General features: G+C 54.8%; 1 protein-coding gene across 1 annotated transcript in view; it reads right to left on the bottom strand.

The window, feature by feature from the left end:
* Nucleotides 1–25,035, bottom strand: part of ZC3H7B (zinc finger CCCH-type containing 7B) — a 55,483-nt gene that overhangs the window by 11,346 nt on the left and 19,102 nt on the right. Inside the window, 12 exon segments of the mRNA XM_077757942.1 lie at nt 1,690–1,851; nt 3,258–3,357; nt 4,166–4,224; nt 5,182–5,503; nt 5,989–6,182; nt 6,734–6,776; nt 10,176–10,232; nt 11,061–11,141; nt 12,426–12,584; nt 13,457–13,617; nt 13,656–13,693; nt 18,652–18,710. Of these exon segments, the coding sequence (XP_077614068.1) occupies nt 1,690–1,851; nt 3,258–3,357; nt 4,166–4,224; nt 5,182–5,503; nt 5,989–6,182; nt 6,734–6,776; nt 10,176–10,232; nt 11,061–11,141; nt 12,426–12,584; nt 13,457–13,617; nt 13,656–13,693; nt 18,652–18,704 (1,429 nt within the window). The 5' untranslated portion in view covers nt 18,705–18,710.

The raw sequence follows: 25,035 nt of genomic DNA, 5'->3' as shown, positions 1-25,035 counted from the left end.
TCTCGCGGTTCATGGGTTCGAGCCCCGCGTCGGGCTCTGTGCTGACTGCCAGCTCAGAGCCTGGAGCCTGTTTCAGTCTGTGACTCCCTCTCTCTCTGACCCTCCCCTGCTCATGCTGTCTNACAGCCCAGAGTCCTGCCATTTCCCGGGGGTGGGAACGGGTTTCCTTCTTTTCTCTCCCCTGCTCGTGCTCTAAGCTTGCGCTGCCACATCCTTCTGCCAGGCTGCAGGCACGCAAGCACAAGGGAGCCGACGCGCGGGTGGCCACGGCGGGCTGCTCTGCGCTGGGGCCGGCTCTGCACCCAGCGGGGAGCCCTGCAGGGATGGCTTCCTAAGAGCCGGGTGCCGCATGACCAAGGTCAAAGGAGCGTGCAAAGGAGTCAGGATTCGGTGTGTATTTGGGGGGCAGTTAGGGCAGACGGGGGGCTTGTGAGGCTCACAGAATTCGGACTTCACCCACACCCGCCAGGGGACAGCTGAGGCCTTCGAGCCCAGGAGTGACATGGTCTCGAGGTCCTGCTGGGGGGACAGCGAGCTGGTCCGGAAAGCCTGGGGCTCCGGCCATGAGCTGGGTCGGGGGACAAAGGTGGAGCCTCGCAAAGCCTCAGTTTCCTCATGTGGAGTCGTGAGGAGGCGTGACGGGACGCGCTGAAGGGCGGCACGATAAAGCGCTCTGCAAGGTCGGGACTGCTGGTGCCTTGCAGACTGCGCCAAGACGCTCGGTTGGGCAACAGAAGACCCCAAACACGGTATGTGACACATGTCCATTAAATACCGGCCAAATCCACATGAGCCAGAAGTGAAGACCATGACAACATAAGAAGCTTTAAAAGCAAATGTTATCCACTTTTGGTGGATAAAACTTAAACTTAAAACTGATACTGAAAGGGGCACCAGGGTGGTTCAGTCGGCTAAGCGTCTGACTTCGGCTCAGGTCATGATCTCACAGTTCGTGGGCTCAAGCCCCGTGTTGGGCTCTATGCTGACAGCTCAGAGCCTGGAGCCTGCTTTGGATTCTGCATCTTCCTCTCTCTGCTCCTCCTCTGCTTGTGCTCACTCTCTCTCTCAAAAATAAATAAACTTACAATAGATCACCAAATAAATAGGGGCCTCTGGGTGGCTCAGTCGGTTAAGTGACCGACTTCGGCTCAGGTCATGATCTTGCGGTTTGTGGGTTCGAGCCCCGTGTCGGACTCTGTGCTGACAGCTGGCTCAGAGCCTGGAGGCTGTTTCAGATTCTGGATCTCCCTCTCTCTCTGGTCCTCCCCTGCTGATGCTGTCTCTCTCTCAGAAATAAATAAAAACATTAAAAAAAATGAAAAACAAACAAATAAATAAAAGCTATTATTAATCAAGCCCTTTACTACGTGCCAGTCTTAAATGCTTTCCGTGAATTCTCTCCACATCTCTCCAGCAGCCCTTTGCGACCCTGCAGAAGTGACAGTGACTACTCTCTGTGAACTGCCTGACCTTCACACTCAGTAGAGGCTCCAGCTCAAATGGAACATCCGGAATGTTCCTCCCTGTCTGTGGAGGTGTCAGGGTGGGGACCTAGAGGCTCACTCTGGTGTGGGATTCGCCCTCGGTGAATGGCCACCTATCTACCCGTGACGAGGGGCAGAGCCCCAGCTGGGCATGAGAGGAACCAGGCCCTGACCATGCTGCCTGCCCCTGACGCAGCCCACCCACCTTTGCACAGGTAGTAGGAGCCCACAAAGCTGGTCTTGGTGGGCCGGGGCCGGATTCGCTTCCAGGTCTGGTCCTCGGAGCTCCGGAGCCGGCCAAGCAGGATGTCCCGCTTGCACTTGTGCTCGAGGCCCTCCCGGTAGGTATAGTCGCCCGCCCTGGGGCCTGTGGGTACACATGGACAGAGATGGACTTCAGATGTAGAGCTGAAGGGTGACAGCGGATGGGCCCAAGCCGTGGGAATGGGACTCCGGCCTAAAAACCGACCTCCTTCCCCTGGGCTTCCTGCCATTTCCTGCCACACCCTTCCTGGCCACATGCTCCCTGGAGGCAGGGTGAGGGGAGGCCCCCTCTGAGGCACCCAGCCCCCTTCCTGACCCTCCAGTGGGCCAGACATTTCAGTGTTTCCCTAGAAGGAATTGTGAAGACAGTACCTGGCAGAGAGCAGACCCGCTCCTTTCTCGTCCTGCCCAGAATGGCACTGCCCGGATTCACCCTCCCCCGCCCTGCTGCCACCAAGTCTTCTGACCCAGGCCCTCCTCTCCCCTGACAGTGAGGAAACAGCCCTTGTGGGGACCAGCACCAGGTGCACAGCAGTTCACGGGGTGTTCGTCAGCTTCCCCAGCACCAGGGCAGCGGGCGTATGGACTGGGGAGGCAGTCCGAGGTCCATGTGAGGAAGAATTTCACCGCTGGCATAGCCATCCAACAAGATGGCGCTCTGCTCCCCACCCCCACAAGTCCCTGGGAGCTTTGGTGGGGTGACTCTCATGGGTGACATGTATGTGCCAGAGGGATGAAGGGGTAGGTCCTGCGGTAGGCAAACGACAGCAACTAGACAAACTCTAAGGTCCTGTCAACCCTAATACCCCTTAGATGGAGAATTCTAGACTGTTAAGACTTTTAAGTCTGGCATCCCGAGAGGGCATCATGTGAAAACTTCAGGAATTCTGGAAAATGAATCTTAGACTAGAATTCTGAGATCCCAGGTGGGCTGGAAATGGTCTCCCGGCTCAGGCATCTATTCTAAACTGCTTCTGTAGCCTCCCTTGACTTTGGAGCTGGGGATCTAAGAACCATATTTCCCAGACTCCTTTTGCCACCTGGGCTCCAGGCAAGGTTTGCATTCACCCAGGGAGATGCACTCACGTGAGAAAGCGGACCTAGAGGTGGAGGTGGAGTGAGGTGTGCGGGGGCCAGTGTGCTCCGACAGCAGCCGGCCGGCCTCACCTCCGTGGGCAGGCACCAGCCTCCAGGCTGTGGGCGGCCGTGATACAGGCCAGAGGGTCCAGGAGCCCCCAGTTGCTGTGTGGGAGCGGCGCAACCCGGCTCTGCTCCTCAGCTTGTGGAAGGGCAGCCTAGAGGCCAGTGGAGCCCCCCAGTTTCCACTCCTCCAGCTCTTCCAGAAGTTTTGAAAGCCCCAAACTCCCATGTTCTCTATCATCCTCTCCCTTGAAATACCCAAGGGGCTTCTGTTTTCCTGCGCTTCTGACAGGTATGCTAGGGTTCTGTCATTTTGGGAGGTGACACTCTCGAGGTTCCCAGAGTCTTGGGGCAGGGGGGTGACATTACCTGTTTTAGGGTAGCAGAGTTGACAGGCCTGCTTGAACTCGTGGGTGGCAGCCAAGGGGTTCTTGATGAGCAAGGCGGTGTTGGGCATGGAGGGCTCTGGCTGGGATGGGAGGAGGGTGACCATCTTAGGCAATGGACCAGGGCTAGAGCCACCAGAGCCAGCCTGGGCACCAGAGGCCGGGGGGCTCCGTGACCAAGCCCCCCATCCCACCCAAGAGGTGAACTGCAGCCCAGTCCCTTCTTATTTCTCCTACCCTCTCAGCCAAGGAATCCCTTGTAACATGACCCAAGAATCTATAACTTAGGGATTGGACCAGCCTAGTGGGGGTACATGGGTGACCATGATCTTGGCCCCGAATCTTCCTTTGAGCAAAAGCCCAACATGAAAGTAGAGAAAGAGGAAATGCCCAACTGGGGCCTGTGCACATACCCTCCCCACTTCTAGCCTCTATCTCCCAAGACCCCAACGCATCAGCAGATGGGGAAGGAGGGTTAGCTTACTTCCCTAGGACCACACAGCTAGTGTCTAGGCCAAGGCCGAGTGCAGAGCACAGGCTGCCTGACATCTACTCAAGTGTCTCTGAAACTCAGAAGCTGGCTGAGTCCTGAGAACAGGGGCGTGACTAACCCTGGAGAAGTTACTTAACCCCTCTGAGCCCCAACATCCTCTTCTGTTGGACAAGGGTTGGGCCCTGCCCTCAACTCACCCTCCCAGCAGGCGGCTTAGTCCAGGAGGGCTAGGAAGACACCATCTCTGGCCCATCTATTCTGAGGGCGCCTCTCCTTGGGAGACGCAGCACCCCATCTTATGCAGGAGGCTCACCCCCACTCTGGAGCCCACAACCACTTCCCTGCCACTGCTGGGAGGGCCCAAGGCGCCTGGTCGCGGATCTGCGCCAAGTACTTACCGAGGGGGCTGGTTTCTGAGTACCACTTGGGGGACGATGGTCCTGGGACTTGGTTTCCTCTGGGCAAGAAAACACAGGGGTCACCTGTTCTGCTCTGAAGGGCAGGAGAAGCCCTCTGAGGACTTTGTAGGCATTTCTAACTTGTAGAAACCACCCAGGCAACACACCCTCTCCTATTCTTGCAGATCTCCCGACTCTACCCTCAAGGCCACTGCCCAGGGATAGAGAAGTGTCCCAGCCTGAGCATGTCTATCCTGCGCTTACCTGCTGCGGCACCCACTGCCCCTGGGAGAAAGCCCAAGCTCTCATCTTGGCTCAAAGGTCCTCTGATACTACCCTCAGGTCTTCAAGGCCCCCACCCCTCCTCATCTCTGGTTGACTACTCTGTCGGCCGGTCCATCCATCAGGCAGGCCTGGATCATACTGTTCTTTTAAGACCTTCTCCTGTAAGACCTCACTCAGCCATTACCACCTCCAGAAAGTCTCCTTTGATCCCAGAGCTGCATGAAGCACATCTGTGCCCCTGCAGCCTCCCGAATCCCCAAGCCATAGCCCCCTGGGCTAGGTCCAACTGTTGGAAAGCTGGTCCAGCAAGGGCCCAGACAGGTCTGCTTCCTTTCTGCATCCCTGGCACCCAGCTCAGAGTGGTGATGAAGGAGCTTGCGGGCTCGCACCCCTTTCCCCAGCCTCAGGATTATCCCCACGGAATCCTACCAGCCTGGCAACCCCAGGGCCCCAGAAGTCTGGGCAGGGAGCACTGTACTGCAAGTCTGGAGTCCTGGACTATCCCAGCTGTGCTGTTTGATCTTGAACAAGACACCCAACCCCTCTGGCCTCAGCCCCACACTGTGCTGAGCACTGCAGCAACTCAGAGGCCATGGCTCTAGACCACCAATGGGGTGAGAGGGCCTGGGCTTTGGCTGAATAGAGCCATAATCCCAACTCAGAGACGAGATGTGGTGGCACTTTGAGAAGGGTCAAGGGAGTGGGGGGTGAAGTGCTCGCCCAGGCCTCACCCACAAAGGAGTTGGGCTTGTCCAGGGAGCCACGGGTCGACCCAAAGCTGTCGAGTGCATCCAACCGGGTATCTGAGTACGGCAGCAGGTCGAGGGAGTCCAGTGCGGAGCCTGGGGGGTCGAGGGCATCCAGCACAGAGGCGGCCAGCTTCTTGGAGGGGTCCATGACGAGGCCAAAGGAGGCAGGGGGCAGTGGACTGGAGACGGGAATGGACCCACCCACTACAGGTGGCAGCAGTGGGGTCCCACCGGGGAACACAGGTATCAGCTGGGGCAACTCGCTGGGCACGCCGCTGCCAGGCAGGCCTCCCTGGACCAGGGACTGTGAGGGGGGGAACAGAAGAAGGGGTTGGAGGACAACTTGACCTCCCAGGCCTGGGCAGAGTCAGGCGCTGTGGGGCCCAGGCAAGCTGATTCCTCTGAGCCTCTGCCCAGACCCATCCCACAATTGGAGCCAGGGGTCTTTATGGTCCCTCTGGTTGCGCATTCTANAGAATCTGAAACAGGCTCCAGGCTCTGAGCTGTCAGCATGGAGCCCAACGCAGGGCTCGAACCCATGAACCGCGAGATCATGACCTGAGCCGAAGTTGGACACTCAACCGACTGAGCCACCCAGGCGCCCCTGGTTGTGCATTCTAGAGCTTCAAGTTTGTACCCCAGGCAGGTCCCTTTCCCTCCTCAGGCCTCAGTTTCCCCAACTGTGACTTGGGGATGGGACCCTCCCTCCACCCCTTGTGGGACAGGCAATGAAGGTGCTGGGGTCCTGGGTGGGGGAGGGATCAGAAGAAAGGCGGCAGCACGGCTCACCAGTGAGTCCAGGAGGGTGTCCAGCTCCGGACCAAAGACATCCCCATCGGAGAAGTCGTCCAGGCTCTCAGTGCCAGGGAGGGCCCTGCTGCTGCTGTCCAGGGGGGCCAGCAGGTCCAGGACATGAGGGAACAGGGGCAGGGTGGGGGTAGAGGGGAGGGGGGCCGGCGAGCCTCGCAGGTCCACGTAGCAGTCTGTGGATGGGAGAGTGGGCTCAGTAGCTGCAGGGGGTCCTGCTTGGTGGGGGATGGGGGCGTGGGGTGGTGTCCCAGGGCCCTAGGTTCTCCTCCAACCCCATCCATCCTTCCCCTGGCTCCTGTCAGGAGCCCTGTCTGTCCCGGCCACCTGACCCCATGGCTGGAGGCTCAGTCGCAGTGAAGGAAGGCCTCTGCAGAACAGGAGAGGGTCCTTCAGTCCTGCAGGAGCTGGCCAGTGGGCCTGGCCCAGTGCCTGAGTAGCGTACTTCTCGGCTAAGCAATGCCCTCTCTAAGGGACATTTTTTAAATGTGACCCTTCCTGGAAGCCAGCGAGGAAGAGAAGGGGACTCTCAACTGGGGGAGGGGCGGGCCTGGAGTGGAGGACACAGACCAGTGTTACTCTACCGGTAACACTGGTGGCAGACCCCCACCCTCCCCTCCCTGAGGGGGTAATCCCAGCGCAGGGAGCCCTCAGGCCCGGGCTGGGAGGGGCTGAGCATTCGCTGGGGTCCCATCTCCACCCTGTCCCCTCAAATCAGGGACACTACCTGTTTCGATGTCATCTATGGACCCCAATCCATTGGAAGTTCCCTGTGGAGAGGAAGGACACAGAGGGTCAGGCAGACAGGGGCTGGGAAGGCCATGGTGCCCACCCAACCCCCACCTCAGTGGTATTGTTGGTATGTATTTTTTAAGTTTACTTATTTTTGAGACAAAGAGACAAAGACAGAACACAAGTGAGGGAGGGGCAGAGAGAGAGGGAGACACAGAAACTGAAGCAGGCTCCAGGCTCTGAGCTATCAGCACAGAGCCCCATACAGGACTCGAACTCAGCACAGAGCCCAATACTGGACTCGAACTCACGAACCAGGAGATCATGGCCTGAGGTGAAGTAAGATACTTAACTGACTGAGCCACCCAGGCGCCCTGGTATTTTTTTTTTTTTTTTTTTAAGTAGGCTTCACACCCAGTGCAGAACCCAACGTGGGGCTTGAACTCACAACCCTGAGATCAAGACCTGACTGAGATAAAGAGTTGGACGCTCAGCTGACTGAGCCACACAGTGGCCCTGACTATTGCTGGGATTAAGCACAGGGCTGGACAGGCAAGAGTCAGGAGACAGGAGGCAGACAAGCCTCACATCTGCCCTTTGCCGGAGCAGAGCCCTAGGGGGAAAAGATATGACCTCTGAGCCTCGGTTTCCTTACCCATCACAGCATAGGGTCCATACCCTGGGGTGGGTGGCTAGGGTTTTACTGAGCCCTCCTACCCCGGTGCCCTGCGTGGATAGTCTGCAGCTCTAAGACAAAAGTGCCACTCCCTGAATCACCAGTGTCCCTCCCCCAGATACAGCCCCAGGCCCAGTGAGCCCGGGTGGGAGTCCACTGCCACTCGGGGACCCGCTGTTGGAGGGATAGCTGGGCCTGAGCTTGCTCTGTGGCCTTGCCAAGTGCCCCATGCTCTCTGGGCCTCCTCCTTTATCTGTGGAGGAAGGATAATACAGTCCCCACCTTCTAGAACAGTAATAAGTTTGAAATCACTTGACATTTGCATAGAACTTAGAGCAGCGCTGGACACACAACAAGTGCTTTCTGTGTCTGTCAGGAGGCTGGCCTGGGGGCTCTGGGTGTTTTCTCCCACCAGCCTCCACATTCTGTCCCCGCAGACTTGCCTGCCGCGTCTCCCCTGCCTGGTGTCCCCATGTGGCTGTGGCCTGAGTCATTCCTTGAGCCTGGCACATCCTCCCCTTCGCCGGCGGGGCCCCTGGGTGACCCCACGATCTCTGTGCACCCAGCGAGGGGAGCCGGAGGACCAGGGCCTCACTGCCAGCCATCCGGCCCCGTAGATCCGCAGTGGCGACAACAGCCACGAGATTTACCCAGGGCCCTGCCTCGCGCCAGGCCAGGCCCGCGCCTTACAGCCAGTCGAGTTTGGGCCTTGGTCCTCCCCCCGCACGGAGGGGACATCGGTCCAGGGACGCTGCCACTCCCGCGTCAGACGGGCTGCTGACTCGGGGGCCCGCCCTGACCCCAGCCCAGGGCACCTGCACAGAACCCTTCCTTCTTGTGCCCTGGAGCCCGGCCCTGGCACGGCAACGATGTGATGTTCAGTGTCCCGGGGGGGTTGGCTGCACAAACCAAGGCTGCCACACGGGGTCACAGCTGCTGCTCCCATAGGAAGCAGGAGGTGGGGAAAGAGGTGCCAGAGGAACGTCTCTAGGGATGGCTGTGCGTCCCCTGCTTGGGGTTGTCCACGGCTCGCCGGGCCCCTGTCGGTCACCCACCCCAGCCCGTCTTGCTAGGCTCATCTCTCCCTGCCCCTCCCTGCTAGGGACACTCACACGTAGCAACAAGGTTTATGGAGCGCCTCCTCCTCGGCGAGCCTTGTGCCGGTGGCTATCACAGAACCATAGGCCTTAGCAGCTCTCCCAGAGGCGGAGCGGCCACCTCAGACAAGGGGCCGCAAGACCCAAGCTAAGACACAGGCCAGGCCACACAGCCCCGCCTCTTCCGAACTAGAACTAGTCTTGTGGCCGAGGGTGAAGCCCTCATGAATGGGATTAGTGTCCTTATAGAAGAGACACCAGAGATCTCCCTTCCCCCTTCTGCCATGTGAGGTTACAGCTAGAAGGTGCCATCTGTGAATCAGGAAGTGCGTCCTCACCAGAGACCGAATTTGCCAGCACCTTGATCTTGGACTCCCCAGTCTCCAAAACTGTAAGAAATGAATTTCTGTTGTTTAAAAGCCACGCGGTCCAAGGCATCTTGTGAGAGCAAAATACTGTAACTTTTTTTTCTTTTTTTTGAGCAGCCAGCATGTGCCAGGCCCAATAATTTCTGGTTATGACCCACGAGGAGGGCTATCCAGGCAGATCCACATCGGCCTCCCTTGGCACCTGGGAGTCCAGTCCCCAGGGGCAAGGAGGTGCCTAAGTCAGCTATGCTCCGGCCCCCAGCCCAGAGCCAAGAAGGGGTTCCCGGTGAGTTTGCTGAGTGAATGAAAACCCTGAATGCTAAGAAGGCAGCTGCTGCTTTGCTGTGTGATGTTGGCCAAGTCCCTTCCTCACTCTGTGCCTCAGTCTCCCCTTACATACAACAAGGAGGCAGGACACCAGCCTCCGTCAGCACTCTTAGAGCTTGTCTTCCAAAAAGCCTCGAAGGCTACTGAGCATGTGCGGTGAGCAGTGGGGGAGTCCAGTGTGTGTGCTGGCCCCTGGCACCACCCCTAGGGTGAGCCAGGTTTGATGGGGTGGTACAAGGGTCTTGGCCCCGAGGGTGGGGACATCCCAAACCTAGGATAATGCTGTAGTTTCAGCAGTTACCGCTCCTCAGAGCTCCCTTGGGTGCCATACTCCCCAGGGTATGCTCCCTTGTTCTGGCCGAGGGACAACATCCCCATTTCATAGATCCAAAAACTGAGGCTCAGAGATGACGGTTCTGCTCAAGACCACAGCCTGCATGCTGGGCTCTTCTCGATGAGAGTCCCAGGTGTGCGCTCTGCCCCCCACTTCTGTGCATCTCCCCAGCAGTGTCTGGGGCAGGGGTATCAGGAAGGGTCTCAGTGGGGGGTGTATACTTGAGTGGGGCCTTGAAAATGAGAAGGCAGAGAAAGCAGGGTATGGAAGAGGGGAGACATTTGAGACCCAGAGGCCCAGATGCAGAAAGGCCAGTGAGGAGGAAAACGCTGGCAAAGGAAGGGTGGGGGTGAGGCTTCCCTGCCCATAGCGGCCACGGCCTATCCCCACACCTTGCCCCGGTGGTCATGGGAGGCCTCTCTTAAGAGGTGGAGGTGCTGTGCCTCCCAGAGGTGCTTGAGTCTGGTGCAGGCCCAGGCTATCAGCCAGGTGCCTGGCTCACGTCGGATTGAACCCAACCCTTCAGTCTACTGGCCCTGGACCCACTGCTGGGGTTGTGACACCATGACATCCATGGTGGATGAACCAAGATTGGTTGATACTGGGGGCAGGAGGGATCCAGGCCCCGATCCTACCTGATCCGCCAGGCCAGCCGCAGTGCCGTTACTGAGCAGAGAAAATGTTTCCAATTCCTGCAGGGATTAGAGAGGTGGGAAGAGATGAAGGTTCTGGAAAGATGCTCAGGGTCCCATCAGCTAGGGCAGCACAGGGGCGCCAACACAGGCAGCTGGGGTCCACAGTGCCCTAAGGCTCCTTGCCCCTAGGCCTGTCGCAGGTCACCTGTTCTCTCTCTGGGGCAAATTTAGATGTTTTCTTCCTGTAACTGTGACCTGGGCAGAGGACAGATCTCCACAAACACGCCCCTACTGTGCGCCAGGCGCCACATCAAACATTCTTTGATTTTGATGATTTGCCCAGGAACCCCCTGAGATGGGCATCATTATCTCCATGGTCCAGATGTAGAAACCACAGGGGAGAAAGAGCTAACTTGCTCAAGGTCACAGCGGACTCCAGAGCCATACCCTCTCCTAGATGCAGCCTCCTGGCATATGGTAGGTGCCAAATGAATGCATGTGGCTCCGAAAGAGCCAAATAGATACCAATGCCTCAAATCTGCATCATACAGAGGTTATTTGAGAACATAAGGGTGAAAAGACACGAGTGTCATCTCAGGCCATCTCTGGGCTGCTTAAGTCGGCCAGGGCAGGGGAGGGAGGAGGTTTTAGCAGCTGGCGTCTAAGGTGAATTGGAAGCTTTGGCTGTTCTCTCCTTTTCCCAAAGGTTCTGGAAGTCAGTCCAGGGCTTTCAGGCAACAGAGAGGGTAGATCACCTGTTATTATTTCCCTCTGTCCTGCCTGGACCTGGGCCCCCTCACCCACTTCTACCCAAAGGTGCCTGGTCTCCCTTCAGACCTTCCCATCTCCACCCCTGCTGACCCCCAGCACCCAGAGCCCACCTACCTGGGGCCTCTTATACGCTTTCCGAACTCGCAGCCCGAGCTTCTGAGCCAGCTCCTGACCAAGCTGAGTTACACTTTCATCCTGGAACAGCAAGACATGGGGCAGAGCGGGTTAGTCTGCCCTAGCTCCCAGAGCTGTGCTCCAGAGACCTTGAACAGCACTGCAGGGAAGGAGGGGAGGGGTCCGCTCTTACCCCAGGTTCTACCGACTGAGCCAGGCAGGCGCCCCTGGCCCCCCATGTTACTGACAAGGGAGCGAGGCCCTAAGAGGGGTCACTGGGTGCCCAGCTCACACGACTAGTGCGCAGTGGGGCTGAATCGGAACCTATGCTTCCCTTTATCCCCTTTTACTGCGGGGAAGGGAAAGGAATAATTTTTGCTTTGAATTTTAAAATTATTTATTTCTTTCTAGGGGCACCTGGGTGGCTCAGTCAGTTAAACATCCGACTTCAGCTCAGCTCATGATCTCACAGGGTCATGAGTTTGAGCCCTGCGTCGGGCTCTGCACTGAGTGGTGAGCCAGCTTGGGATTCTCTCTCCCTCTCTCTCTGTCCCACCCCCACTCGCACTCCCTCTCTCTCTCGAAAGAAATAAACTTTAAAAAATTTTTTGAAAAAGAAATAAAATTTTATTTCTAAAATTCAGCAAGTGGGGGGAGGCGCCTGGGTGGCTCAGGTCGGTTAAGCATCCAACTTCGGCTCAGGTCACGATCTCATAGTTTTTGGGTTTGAGCCCTGCATCAGGCTCTGTGCTAAACATTTGCTCAGAGCCTAGAGCTTGCTTCTGATTCTGTGTCTCCTCTCTATGCCCCTCCTCCCCTCACACTCTGTCTCTCAAAAATAAAATAAATGTAAAACAAAATGTTTTTAAATAAAATTTTAAAAAAATTCAGCAAGGGGGCGCCTGCGTGGCTCAGTTGGTTAAGTGTCCGACTTCAGCTCAGGTCATGATCTCACGGTTTGTGGGTTCGAGCCCCGCGTCAGGTTCTGTGCTGATAGCTCAGTGCCTGGAGCCTGCTTTGGATTCTGTATCTCCCTCTCTCTCTGCCCCTGCCCCCTCATGCTCTGTCTCTCTCTCAAAAATAAACATTAAAAAAATTTTTTTTTTTTTTAAAGTATGCCAAATCTAGAATCAGACTGCCTGGGTTCAAGTGTGAGCTCTGTCAGCTGTGATGCTGGGTAAGTTCCTCTCTCTAGCTCAAAGGCCTGATGCAAGGATTATGTGGGTTAATACACACCGTGTATTTTCAGCAGTGCTGGAAACACAACCAGAGCTCTGTGTAAATACCAGTATCTGCCAGTCCACGGCACAGTGGGGGAAGCAGGCTCGGCAGAGCCCGGCCGGGGGTCGGGACTCGGGCACTCACGTGGGGCCGCGCGAGGGAGCACCGGCTGCTGCATTCATACGCCTCCTTGTGACGGCCCAGCTCGCTGAGCGCTCGGGCCTTGCGGAACAGCGCCCGGATGTTCTCGCCGTCCAGGCCCAGCGCTTTCTCACTGTCCTCCAGCGCCTTCTCATACAGGCCCTGAGGAGAGGAGCAGGCGGCCACACGGTCAGCGCTGGTCACCTCCCTCCCCCGGGCCTCCTGCCCCTTCCCCTGCAGAGACGGAGGAGGCCGGAGGATCGGGGAGGGGCTCCGGAGCTCCAGGAAACCCCTCTGGCAGTCATACTCTGGTCAAGGGCAACTGTATGTCCAGCTGAGGGGGCTGCCAGCGGGCACTGGCAGGCCACTGGAGGCGGGGGGTGGCCTTCAAATTCTACAGTGATGAGCCTGGCCATTCAGACGCGTCTACTTCCATACCTGCCTTCAGCTGAGAACGTTGGGGACGAAGAGTAATAAAGGTACCTCTGAGAGGAAGCGAAAGCATGAAGGCAGCTCAGGGAACAGAATAGGGTGTGGACAGGTACCTGACAGACTTGCTGATCCAGAACAGTTCACTCTGGGTGGAAGAGGTGTCAGTGGGTCCTCTAAAAAGCTTACAGTGAGTGACTGAGTCAGGAGCAAGCAGGGCAGGGAAGGGGAGGCCAGAGCTTTAGGGAGGACGAGGGGAGACGGGAGGGAGCCCAGGAGGGGGAACGGCCAGGCGTTTGCAGAAGGAGGTAGCGCACCATGAGGGTAGCGGTTCTCAGCCCCGCAGACCAGCCTGGCGAGCGTCTAACGTGTAACTTAGTTCAGCGGGGGTGGGGCTCAGGCCTCAGCACCCTTCCGAACCGTTTTTTGTCTCCCGTGTTAGCACGTTAAGGGCTCTCCAGGTGAGCATGTGGCGCGGCTGGGGCTGAGAGCCACCGAGCAGGCGCTGAGCGCGCCCGGTGCAGGCGGCCTGCAGACTCCCCGGGGTGCGGGCCGCTCGGCGGGGCATCCGCGGGAAACGGTGGGCAGGGCGGGGGCGGGCTCACCATGGTGAAGTAGCAGGCGGCCCTGTTGACGTGCAACTTGCACAGCAGCTCCTGGGGCAGGGCCACCTGGTCGGAGGCGGCGTAGTCGGCCACGTTCAGCCCCTCCACGTACTGCACCAGGGCCTGCTTGTAGTCCTTCTCCCNCCTGCTCCCGGGCACCCCTGCCCTTTCCCTCCCCCCCCGGCCCCGCCGCTGACACTCACCTCATATTCTTCTTGCTTTAGGGGTAGTGTCGACCTAGCGGGAAAAGGAGAGGGACACGGAGTCTGGGGGAGCCCAGGGGCCTCAGCCTCACGGGGGCCCCAGGAGCCAGAGCCGAAGGCCACCGGTCATGCGCGAAGTGGGCTCCTCTAGCTCAGACCTCAGACGTCACCTTGTGGGTCGGGGTAAGGGAACAGCAGCTTTTTCTCCCCAAAGCAACACCATATGCTGGTCTTCCGTTTCTTCCGGGGGGGCGGGGGGGAGGAAGGCTGTGCGTCTGGCCCAGGCTTTCCCAGGTGCAGATGTGGGGAAGAACAGGCTCCAGCTGCAGCCAGCTGTCCTCTTCCCGAGAGACCAGTTCTCTGGGGACGACCATGCCCTCGACAGGCTAAACCCACAAATGCAGGCCCCCGGCAGCAGGAAAAGCCCACCTCCGGTCCCCCCAGATGGGGGGCCTCTGGCCTTCTCCCATCCCTGCCCCCAAAAGACGCATGACCCTGGCCAATGCCAAGTACGCTCAGAGCCTGACTCCTCATTCCAGCCCCAGCAGATGGGGCTGTGGGCACCCTCTCCTCTCCTGTGGCCCACAAAATGCCAGCTCAGTATAGAAGAAGGCGCCAGCCCAGGAGAACGGAGGCACGTCTGTCAGGCTAAAGGGCTGAGCTAGAGGAACAGCTGGGGTTCGTCTCACGGAGGGGAAAAGAGACACTCAGAGCGGGCAGTGACTTGGCCAAGGTCACACAGCAGGTCGGCGTCAGAACCAGGGCTAGAGCACAGGGCTGGGGCTCTTTCTTTTGCCCAGAGCTGCTGCCGGCACCTGGGCAGGAGATAGCAGCCAGAGCGACTGAGTGAAAGGGGTGAGAGAAGACACCGAGGCCCCCTCCCCTGTGTGTGTGTGTGTGTGCGGGGGGGGGTTGGTGTCCCTGACTGTGAGAACGGGGCTGCCCTCTCACTTGCCTCCCCACACCACTGTTCCCCGTACTGCACAGCCAGGCCCCATGGCTACCCTCCTACCTGGCTTCCCGCCTCCAGCCTCTCCCCTCCAGCACCGGCTCCAGGTTCACTAGGGCACACTCTGACCTAAGGGTCACCTCATCTGCACAAGCCAGGCCACCTGACCCGTGCAAACCGCGTAACGGCTCCCACAGTGCTCTGTGCCCAGAGGTGCCTGGTAAATGCTAAGCACGCAAAGTGTACATGTGAAAAAACGGTTAATTTTTTTTTTTTTTAATGATTTATTTTTAGGAGAGAGAGAGAGAGACAGCGTGAGCAGGGGAGGGTCAGAGAGAGAGGGAGTCACAGACAGAAATAGGCTTCAGGCTCTGAGCTGACGGTCAGCACAGAGCCCGACGCGGGGCTCGAACCCACAAACCATGAGATCATGACCCAAGCGAAAGTCGGACGCTTAACCGACTAAGCCACCCAGGCGCCCCCGGTTAATTTTTTTTTAATGTTTTATTTATGTCTAGGAGAGAGAGAGAGACAGCGTGAGTAGGGGAGGGTCAGAGAGAGAGGGAGTCACAGACTGAAACAGGCTCCAGGCTCTGAGCTGGCAGTCAGCACAGAGCCCGACGCGGGGCTCGAACCCACGAACCGCGAGATCATGACCTGAGCAAAAGTCGGACGCTTAACCGACTAAGCCACCCAGGCGCCCCCCAAAACGGTTAATTTTAAAAGAAGCAGGTCCTCCTGAGTTACTCTGTGACTAACAGGGCTCCCGGGAGGCTGTCCTATTGCTGAACCTTCTTGAAACTCCCCTCTGGAAAGGGGAAGGAGGACACAGAACTACCTGCCATTTACCTCCAGCACAAGGACTCTGGGACAGAAGGGGCCTTGTCTCATTTCACAGGGATGGAGACCACTCAGGAAGGGTGGGGGGCACTCAGGAGGCAGGGCTCAAAGGTCCAGCTCCACAGAAATCAGTGACTTAAGTTAAAGACAGAATTCTTACGAAACACCATAATCTGCAAGGTTCACTTTGTTCATCGGACTGGCCTCTGAATAAAATTTGAGCGCTCCCCCAAAGCAAAGCCCTCCCTAGGGGTGCCTGTGGGGCTCAGCTGGTTAAGCAACCGACTCTTGATCTCGACTCAGGTCATGATCTCACGGTTTGTGAGTCTGAGCCCCACATCGGACTCTGTAGTGCAGAGCCTGCCTGGGATTCCCTCTCCCTCTCTCTCTCTGCTGCCTTCCCGCTTGCACTACCTTTCTCTCTCACAATAAATAAATAAACTTAAAAAAAAAAAAAAGCCCTCCCCCAAATGAAAGACTGGCCCAGAGAAGAAGGAAAAGTGGACCCCAGCCCTCACAGTGGCCTGAGCAAGACAAAGTGACCGCATTGCAAGTGGAGGAAGGACAGCGTCTGAGTGTCAACACAAGCGCCATCAGAGCAATGGGGACACCGTGCGTGTGACAAGGGACCAAGTGTGTGGTGAAGAGGCAGGTCGTGTTTTACAGTTCTAGATGAGAGAACAAAACCGCGGAGTTTATATGAGGATAGGTAGATATAAAATCCTAGTTTTATGAGGCTTCCTATTTATTTTATTTTTTATTTTTTTTTTAATGTTTTATTTATTTCTAGGAGAGAGAGAGAGACAGCGTGAGCAGGGGAGGGTCAGAGAGAGAGGGAGTCACAGACTGAAACAGGCTCCAGGCTCTGAGCTGGCAGTCAGCACAGAGCCCGACGCGGGGCTCGAACCCACGAACCGCGAGATCACGACCTAAGCGAAAGTCGGACGCTTAACCGACTAAGCCACCCAGGCGCCCCTGAGGCTTCCTATTTAAGAAAAGGAACACAAGAGGCATCAGGGTGGCTCAGTCAGTTGATCAACCGACTTTTTTTCTTTTTAACTTTATTTACTTTGAGAGAGAGAGTGGGGGAGGGGCAGAAAGTGACAGGGAGAAAGAGAAAATCCCAAGCAGGCTCTGCATTGCCAGCATTACGACGTGGAGCCCAACACGGGGCTCGAATTCATAAACTGCGAGATCACGATCTACGACGAAATCTAGAGTCAGACACATAACCGACTCAGACACCCAAGTGCCCTGATCATCCAACTTTTTAAAAAAATATTTTCTTCTTGGGATGAGCACTAGATGTTATATGGAAAGCAACTTGACAATAAACTATTTAAGGAAAAAAATATTTTCTTCTTTTTTAAAAAATGTTCATTTATTTTTGAGAGAGCGTGCAAGTGGGGGAAAGGGAGAGAGAGAGAAAGAGACAGGAGATTGAAAGTGGGCTCTGCACGGAGAGCAGCGATCCTGACAAGGGGCTTGAACTCACAAGCTGAGATCATAACCCAAGTCAAAGTTGGAGACTCAACCAACTGAGCCAAACAGGTGCCCTTATCGGATTTCTGATACTGGTCCAACTTTTTTTCTTTTTCCTGTTCCGACTTTTGATATCAGTTTAGGTCATGATCTCACAGTGGTGGGATCGAGCCCCATGTCAGGCTCTGTGCTGAGGGTGGAGCCTGCTTGGGATTCTCTGTCTCCCTTTCTATCTGTCCCTCCTCTGCTCACTCTCTCTCAAAATAAATAAGTAAACATTTAAAGAAAAGAAAAAAGAAAAAGAACACAAAATTAGAAACAAAGAATTGATAAGGAAGCCTTCCAGGGCTTTGGAAAGGACCCACACAAATCAGGGACCCTGCAGCTTACACTTCATTGGTGTTGTGATAAATATGCCTCGGGGGGGGGGGGGCGCCTGAGTGGGTTGGTCGGTTGAGTGTCCGACTTCAGCTCAGGTCATGATTTTACAGTTCGTTGAGTTCGAGCCCTGCATCGGGCTCTGTGCTGACTGACGGCTTGGAGCCTGGAGCCTGTTTCAGATTCTGTCTCCCTCTCTCTCTCCCCCTCCTCCATTCATGATCTGTCTCAAAAATAAATAAACATTAAAATTAAAAAATATATATATGCCTCTGGGGGTTAATTTAAGAGAGATGAAAAAATTTAGTAAAAATACTTTGTAAAGAAAAATTAAAACAACAACAACAACAACATGGTGTGTGTTTTGGGGGCAAATAATGGAAAGAAATGTGGGTTTGGGGTCAGCTAGACCTGGGTTAGAATACTATCGCTTGGAGCGCCTGGGTGGCTCAGTTGGTTAAGTGTCTAACTCTTGATTTCAGTTCAGGTCATGATCTCACAGTTTGTGAGTTCAAGTCTCACATCAGAGTCTGCACTGACAGCGCTAAACCTGCTTGGGATTCTCTCTCTCTCCCTCTCTCTCTCTCTCTCTCAAAATAAGTAAACTTAAAGGGGCGCCTGGGTGGCTTGGTCGGTTAAGCATCCGACTTTCGCTTAGGTCATGGTCTCGCAGTTCGTGGGTTCGAGCCTCGCATCGGGCTCTGTGTTGACTGCCAGCTCAGAGCCTGGAGCCTATTTCAGAGTCAGTGTCTCCCTCTCTCTCTGACCCTCCCCTGCTCACCTATCTCTCTTCTAAGAAAAAAAAAAATAAGTAAACTTAAAAAAAAGAATCCTATCACTTTATAGCTGTGTGACCATAAACAAGTTTCTTAATGTCTCTGAGCCTCAGCAAAATGGAGAAAAGACCACCTACTTCACTGGGCTGTTGTGAGGATTAAGAAGATGATGGATGAAGGCCCAGCACAGAGCCTGAGAAGTGCGCTTAATAAGTGGAAACTGATTGACTGATTGATTGATTGATTGATTGATTATAAGCTGTGCACAGGCAAGTGAGAGAATTAACTGGCAGCGTGCCAGCGGGTATGGAGGGTGAGGGTACAGTGGTATGCTGAGGACAGAAGGGTAACCAGGGTCAGGGAGTATATGTGCATGGGGGGTTCACAGATCTCCCCTCATTCCTCCAGCCCCTTCCTAGCTTGGCCCACCTCCTCACTCCCCAGCACACACGGGAGCCTGAGCAGCAAAGGATGAGTGAGAAGAAAAGGGAGAGCTGGAGAGAGCCCGCGTGGGCCTCGGGCATGGCTGTCACTGGACCCCACCTGCCCAGCCGGCCCCACACTCACTGAATGAACTGTAGCCCCTTCTCGATGTCCGCCTTCCGTCTCTGCCTCTCCATCAGTCTCTGGGGGAGAGAACAGTCTATCGGTTAGTCAGCAGGGGCAGGTGGCTGGTCGCAGTTCCCATCCCACTGTGCATTCTCTGTCATTCCTGCGCTCATCCCATTTCACAGGTGACACTGAGGACAGTGGCCTACAGAGACCATCTGAACCAGACGGCACAGCTCCTGCCCTCCACCCCACGCCCCCCTGGACTCTGGTTTTGTGCTGTGCCTTTGATGGGCAGGGGGCTACATGGAGGCCCCCTGCCCTTTCTCACAGGTGGCTTGGGCCGCAATGCTGCACCAGATACCCTCAAGTTCAAGAACACCTTATTTGAATGGCACACTCCGTCCAAGGAGAAGAGGCGGGGAACAGACAAAAAAATCCCCACGATTTTAGCTACAATGTAGCACCACACACTCTGTATAAGGATCTCTTTGAATCTTTCAACAGTGCCAGGAGGCAGGTGTCATTTTCTCTCCATTTTATCAAGGAGGAAACAAGCTCAAGGAGTCCCAGTCCTGAGCCGCTAGCAGCCACTAACAGCGGAGGCAGGAGGTGAACCCAGGCCACCCTCTTTTACCGCCAGCAGCCCCTCTGCCCAGCCCACACACGCTTGGAGCCAGCCTGGCCCGGAGCAGGCCAGGTGGCATGGTGTGTGCCCCGTCTTGGCAAGCTGGAGGGACTCGCCCACGTTCCTGCTCTGCAAGGCCAAGGACTAGCCTGAAGTTGCACAGCAAGCGAATGGCATTGAGCATGCACAGGGGGCCTGCTCCACAGAGACAGCGAGTGGAAACTGCTTATGGAGAAGGGAGGCTCGAGCAGCACAGCTAGGGGTTTGGTCCCTCTAGCGCAAGCCCCCCCAGGAGCCGGGAGGTCCCCGCCAGATCCAGACAGCCCAGCTGGCTTCCGTGGTACCGCATATGGGCTAGAGGGTCAGTTGGGATCAGCTTGTCCCACCCAGAGGCAGCTCAGCAGGAGGGTTAGGCCTCCCCCTGACTCAGAACCTAAGCCTGGGGCTCCAGACACCCAGTGGGAAGGGGGGTTGGAAGCTGCCTGGTCTCAAGCCAGCACTGTCAGTCCAGGCCACTCACAGGCCCCTTCCATGCTCTGCCCCGCAGTGTGGCCCTCACTCTCTACCCCAATCAAATGGTTACAGAGAGAGGACGGTTGGCAGCCAGAAAGGTGGGGCTGCATCAGCAGGAGGCTGGTACGCAGACATGAGCAGGGGCACCACGGTGTAAAAAGGTGTAAACACATGGCACAAAAACAGACACTCAGATCAGCGAAACAGAATAGAGAACCTGGAAACGGGCCCATAAATGAATGGCCAATTAATCTTTGACAAAGCAGGAAAGAATATCCAATGGAATAAAGACCGCCTCTTCAGCAAATGGTGCTGGGAGAACTGGGTAGCGACATGCAGAAGATGAACCTGGACCACTCTCTTACACCACACACAAAGATAAACTCAAAATGGATGAAAGACCTAAATGTACGACAGGAAGCCATCAAAATTCTCAAGGAGAAAGCAGGCAAAAAAACTCTTTGACCTTGGCCGCAGCAACTTCTTACTCAACACATTTCTGGAGGCAAGGGAAACAAAAGCAAAAATGAACTATTGGGACCTCATCAAAAAAACAAAAAACAAAAAACAAAAACCTTCTGCACAGAGAAGGAAACAATCAGCAAAACTAAAAGGCAACTGACAGAACGGGAGGAGATATTTGCAAATGACATATCAGATACAGGGTTAGTATCCAAAATCTGTAAAGAACTTATCAAACTCAACATCCAAATAACAAATAATCCAGTGAAGAAATGGGCAAAAGACATGAATAGGTACTTCTCCAAAGAAGACATCCAAATGGCCAACCGACACATGAAAAGATGCTCAACATCACTCATCATCAGGGAAATACAAATCAGAACCACAGTGAGATACCACCTCACACCCGTCAGAATGGCTGACATTAACAACTCAGGCAAACAACAGATGGTGAGGATGTGGAGAAAGAAGATCTCTTTCGCACTGCTGGTGGGAATGCAAACTGGTGCAGCCACTCTAGAAAACAGTGTGGAGGGTCCTCAAAAGATTAAAAATAGAACTACCCTACGACCCAGCAAATGCACTACTAGGTATTTATCGAAGGGATACAGGTGTGCTGCTTCCAAGGGGCACAAGCACTATTGACAATAGGCCAAAGTATGGAAAGAGTCCAAATGTCCATCGACAGATAAATGAATAAAGAAAATGTGGTATATCCATACAATGGAGTATTACTTGGCAATCAAAAAGAATGAAATCTTACCATTTGCAACTACGTGGATGGAATTAGAGGGTATTATGCTAAGTGAAAATAGTCAGAGAAAGACAAATATCATATGACTTCACTCATATGAGGACTTTAAGATACAAAACAATATAAGGGAAGGGAAGCAAAAATAATATAAAAACGAGGGGGGGACAAAACACGAGAGACTTAAATATAGAGAATAGAGGGTTGCTGAAGGGGTTTTGGGAGGGGGATGGGCTAAACGGGTGAGGGGCATTAAGGAGTCTATTGAAATCATTGTTGCACTATATGCTAACCAACTTGGATGTAAATTAAAAAAAATAGGGGCGCCTGAGTGGCTCAGTCGGTTAAGCGTCCAACTTCGGCTCAGGTCATGATCTCACAGTTCATGGGTTCGAGCCCCACAGCTAGCTTAGAGCCTGGAGCCTGTTTCAGATTCTGTATCTCCCTCTCTCTGACCCTCCCCTTCTTACTGTGTGTGTCTCTCTCTCAGAAATTAAAAAAAAAAAACAAAAAACATTTAGAAATAAATAAATTGTTGGGATGAGCACTGGGTGTTGTATGTAAGCCAATTTGACAATAAATTATATTCATAAAAATAAAAAAATAAAAAATAAATAATTTTTTTTAAAAAAAGATAATGTTTGGGGCGCCTGGGTGGCTTAGTCGGTTAAGCGTCCGACTTTCACTTAGGTCATGATCTCGCGGTTCGTGGGTTCGACCCCCGCGTCGGGCTCTGTGCTGACTGCCAGCTCGGAGCCTGGAGCCTGTTTCAGTCTGTGACTCCCTCTCTCTCTGACCCTCCCCTGCTCACGCTGTCTCTCTCTCTCTCTCTCCTAGAAATAAATAAAACATTAAAAAAAAAAAAGATAATGTTTAAAAAAGGTATAAAAACATCCAGCTACTTTGGGGAGGGAACAAGTGTGTCAAGTTAAACCTTCTAACACTTCCTTACTGTCTTGTTCTTTACTTCCATCTGGTCAACCACATCCTCACAATCCTGTATTGTAAGAGGGGCTGGTGTCACTAACCCATTTTACAGATGAGGACAGTGAGGCACAAAGAATGACATCTCTTTGCCAAGGTCACTCAACCAGTGAGCAGGCAAACAGCTCTGTTAGACCAAATGCTATGTCCATGGCCACGTCCAGAGCTGTGAGATGCCGTCTGGCCACGGCAGACCATTTCATTTCCCTGTGCCTCACTTTCCTCCTCTGTGCAACTTGTCAGCTGACAAGCCCTGCCTGTCAGGGTGGCTGTGAGGCTCTAAGAGTGGGAGGAGGAAGCTCGGGTCCCGGGATCTCACTCCTCCCACGTGTCCTTCCCAGGGAGAGGGGAAGCCACACTGAGTCTTCAGACTCCCACAACAGTGCTCTTCACACCAGATCTCACAGTGGGCAGGGCTAGGGCCCATGTGCCCACTGCACATCTGCCTGCGCTGCCAGGGCCGTGGGTCAGGGCTCTGGACTCAGATTGGAGTGAATGCCAGCATTTACGCCTGCTGTGTGGCTTTGGGCCTCAGTCTCCACCCAGGAAGAATGGGGCCAATGGCAGCTCGTGCACCACTGGCTGTCAGGAGGGCTCAGGAGAGGCGTGTGCAGAGCGCTTGGAGCAGGACAACAGTCCAACAACCACAGGGTGCTGGGGGGGCTCAGCTGGTTAAGCGACTGACTCGATTTCAGTTCAGGTCATGATCTCGTGGTTTGTGGGATCGAGCCCCTCATCAGGCTCTGCACTGACAGTGCAGAGACTGGGATTCTCTCTCTCCCTCTCTCTCTGCACTTCCTCTGCTCACGTTTTCTCACTCTCAAAATAAATAAATAAACTTAAAAAAAAAAAAGTCCAAGCGTGCCTGGGTGGCTCAGTCGGGTAAGTGTCCAACTTCAGATCAGGTCATGATCTTGTGGTTCGTGGGTCAAGCCTTGTGTCATGATCTCTGCTGTCAGCGTACAGCCTGCTTCAGATCTTCTGTCGCCCTCTCTCTCTGTCTCCCCCCAACGTGTGCTCTCTCTCTGTCTCAAAAATAAATAAAAATTAGGGGAAAAGAGGGAAGGGCCCTGGGTGGCTCAGTTGGGTAAGTGTCCTACTTCAGCTCAGGTCATGATCTCACGGCTTGTGAGTTCAGGCCCCACGTCGGGCTCTGTGCCGACAGCTCCGAGCCTGGAGCCTCCTTCTGATTCTGTCTCCTTCTCTCTCTGCCCCTCCCCTGCTCATGCTCTGTCTCTCTCAAAAATAAACATTAATAAATAAATAAATAAAAATAGTCCAACAGCGGTGGGATATGTGTCATCCAACCCTGTTCCTCCCTCCTGCAGAAAAAACTTCAAGTGTTCCCTGGGATGACCCTGCTCTCCCACGGGAGGCAGGCGGCCATGGCCCCGGGCTGCCTGTGCCTTGCCAAGCACGCCTTTGGTCTCTCTGTCTTCAGCTTCCATCTAAGAAACAAGCACTCACTGCGCTCACCCTCACACTCCACTCCAGGCCTCCAGCCACAGCAGTCTCGGGGGCGGGGGGGCTGTCCTGCCTCCCGCCTTTTACCCCCGCGGTTCTTTCCGCCTGTGCAGTCTTCCTGCGGAGGAAATCCCATTCCTCCTTCAAAGTCTAGCTCCTCCGTGAAGTCTCTCTCCCTCCCTTTGTTGCTTTTTTTTTAAAAATATTTTTTAGTGTTTATTTACTTTTGAGAGAGAGAGACAGAGTGTGAGCAGGGGAGAGGCAGAGAGAGAGAGACACAGAATCCGAAGCAGGCTCCAGGCTCTGAGCTGTCAGCACAGAGCCCAACATGGGGCTCGAACCCACAAACCACGAGATCATGACCTGAGCCCAAGTTGGGTGCTTAACAGACTGAGCCACCCAGGCATCCCTCTCTCCCTCCCTTTGATGGGACCATCATACACTCATTTGTCCTGTTTCCTTGAAGCCTGGGGAACCGCAGATGGGTGAGACCCAGTCCTGGCCCTGGAAGAGAGACTCACCTGGTGGGAGAGACGAGAGTGCACCCATCACCACTCAGTGTGGCCCAGCATGGGCAGGGGACCTGTGGCAGGGGAGCAGACCCCCACAGGCCTAGACAGCCAGCACCACAGGGCCTGGTCATGACCATGACCACCAAACCCTGTCACTTTCACCTGCGTCAGAATCCAGCCCCCATCCCTCCCTACCACCTGAGCTGCTTCTTGACCCCAGCCAAGGTGACCAGCTGCCTCAATGCCCCCCACCTCCTTGAGGCCATCATGGGGGCCTTTCAAGCCCTCAAATCTGTTTCTGCCCTCCCCTACCTAGAGCGTCTGACGACTCTCTTTAACTCCCGCTGGTCACATTTCCCCACACCCCCACTCCAGCTCACGCGGGGTGGGAGTGGCTACACCCCCACCGTCCCCAGCCCTGTTCAGCCTGAAGTTCTCTCAGAAAACTGCAGCAGTCAGAGGGCAGTGTTTCCCAGGCTCCTCCCAGTCTGGAATCTGAGCAGACCTACCAGAAACAAGCACTGCCCAGATCCATCCCCAGCGAGAATTCCTTAGTCTGCATTCAATGCCAAAGAAAAAAATACACTCCCCGCCCCAAGAGGTTATGAAGAAGGTTCCCCATAGCCTGGGCAAATCCTCCTCTCTGACCACCAAAAAACCAAAGCAGTAGCATTGCTGCATGGACGCACCATGGAGAAGGGTGCAAACCCCAGAGCAGGCTGCTCTACCTCCCTGATTAGCAACTTCCTGCTCTGTACCGTGGAGATCATGGTAGGCTGAATACAGAGGAGGTGCTCATTTCAGGGCCTGGCACATAGCAGACACCTAACAAGTGGTGGCTTGTAGATCAGGATTTCTATGGTGGGCATTCAGTCCAATGTCTGCTATATGCCCATTATATACATGTGAGGCCAGCGTGCCCACCCACCTAATTAGAGACATGGCAAGAATATCCCAGCAACTCCACCCCAAACCAGACGTCTGTGGTAAACGCAGGCTGGAATGAGGCACAAAAAAGTGGAAACATTTGGGAAACAAAGGGGGAAACATTTAATTGGGCTTTGAAGGGTGAATAGGAGTTGGCTTAT

Source organism: Crocuta crocuta, unplaced genomic scaffold, assembly GCF_008692635.1.
Source record: "Crocuta crocuta isolate KB4526 unplaced genomic scaffold, BGI_CrCroc_1.0 scaffold143, whole genome shotgun sequence".
In the NCBI taxonomy this organism is placed as follows: Eukaryota; Metazoa; Chordata; class Mammalia; order Carnivora; family Hyaenidae; genus Crocuta; species Crocuta crocuta.
The sequence above is the reverse complement of the archived record's forward strand: the minus strand, read 5'-3'. Positions and strand labels throughout refer to the sequence as shown.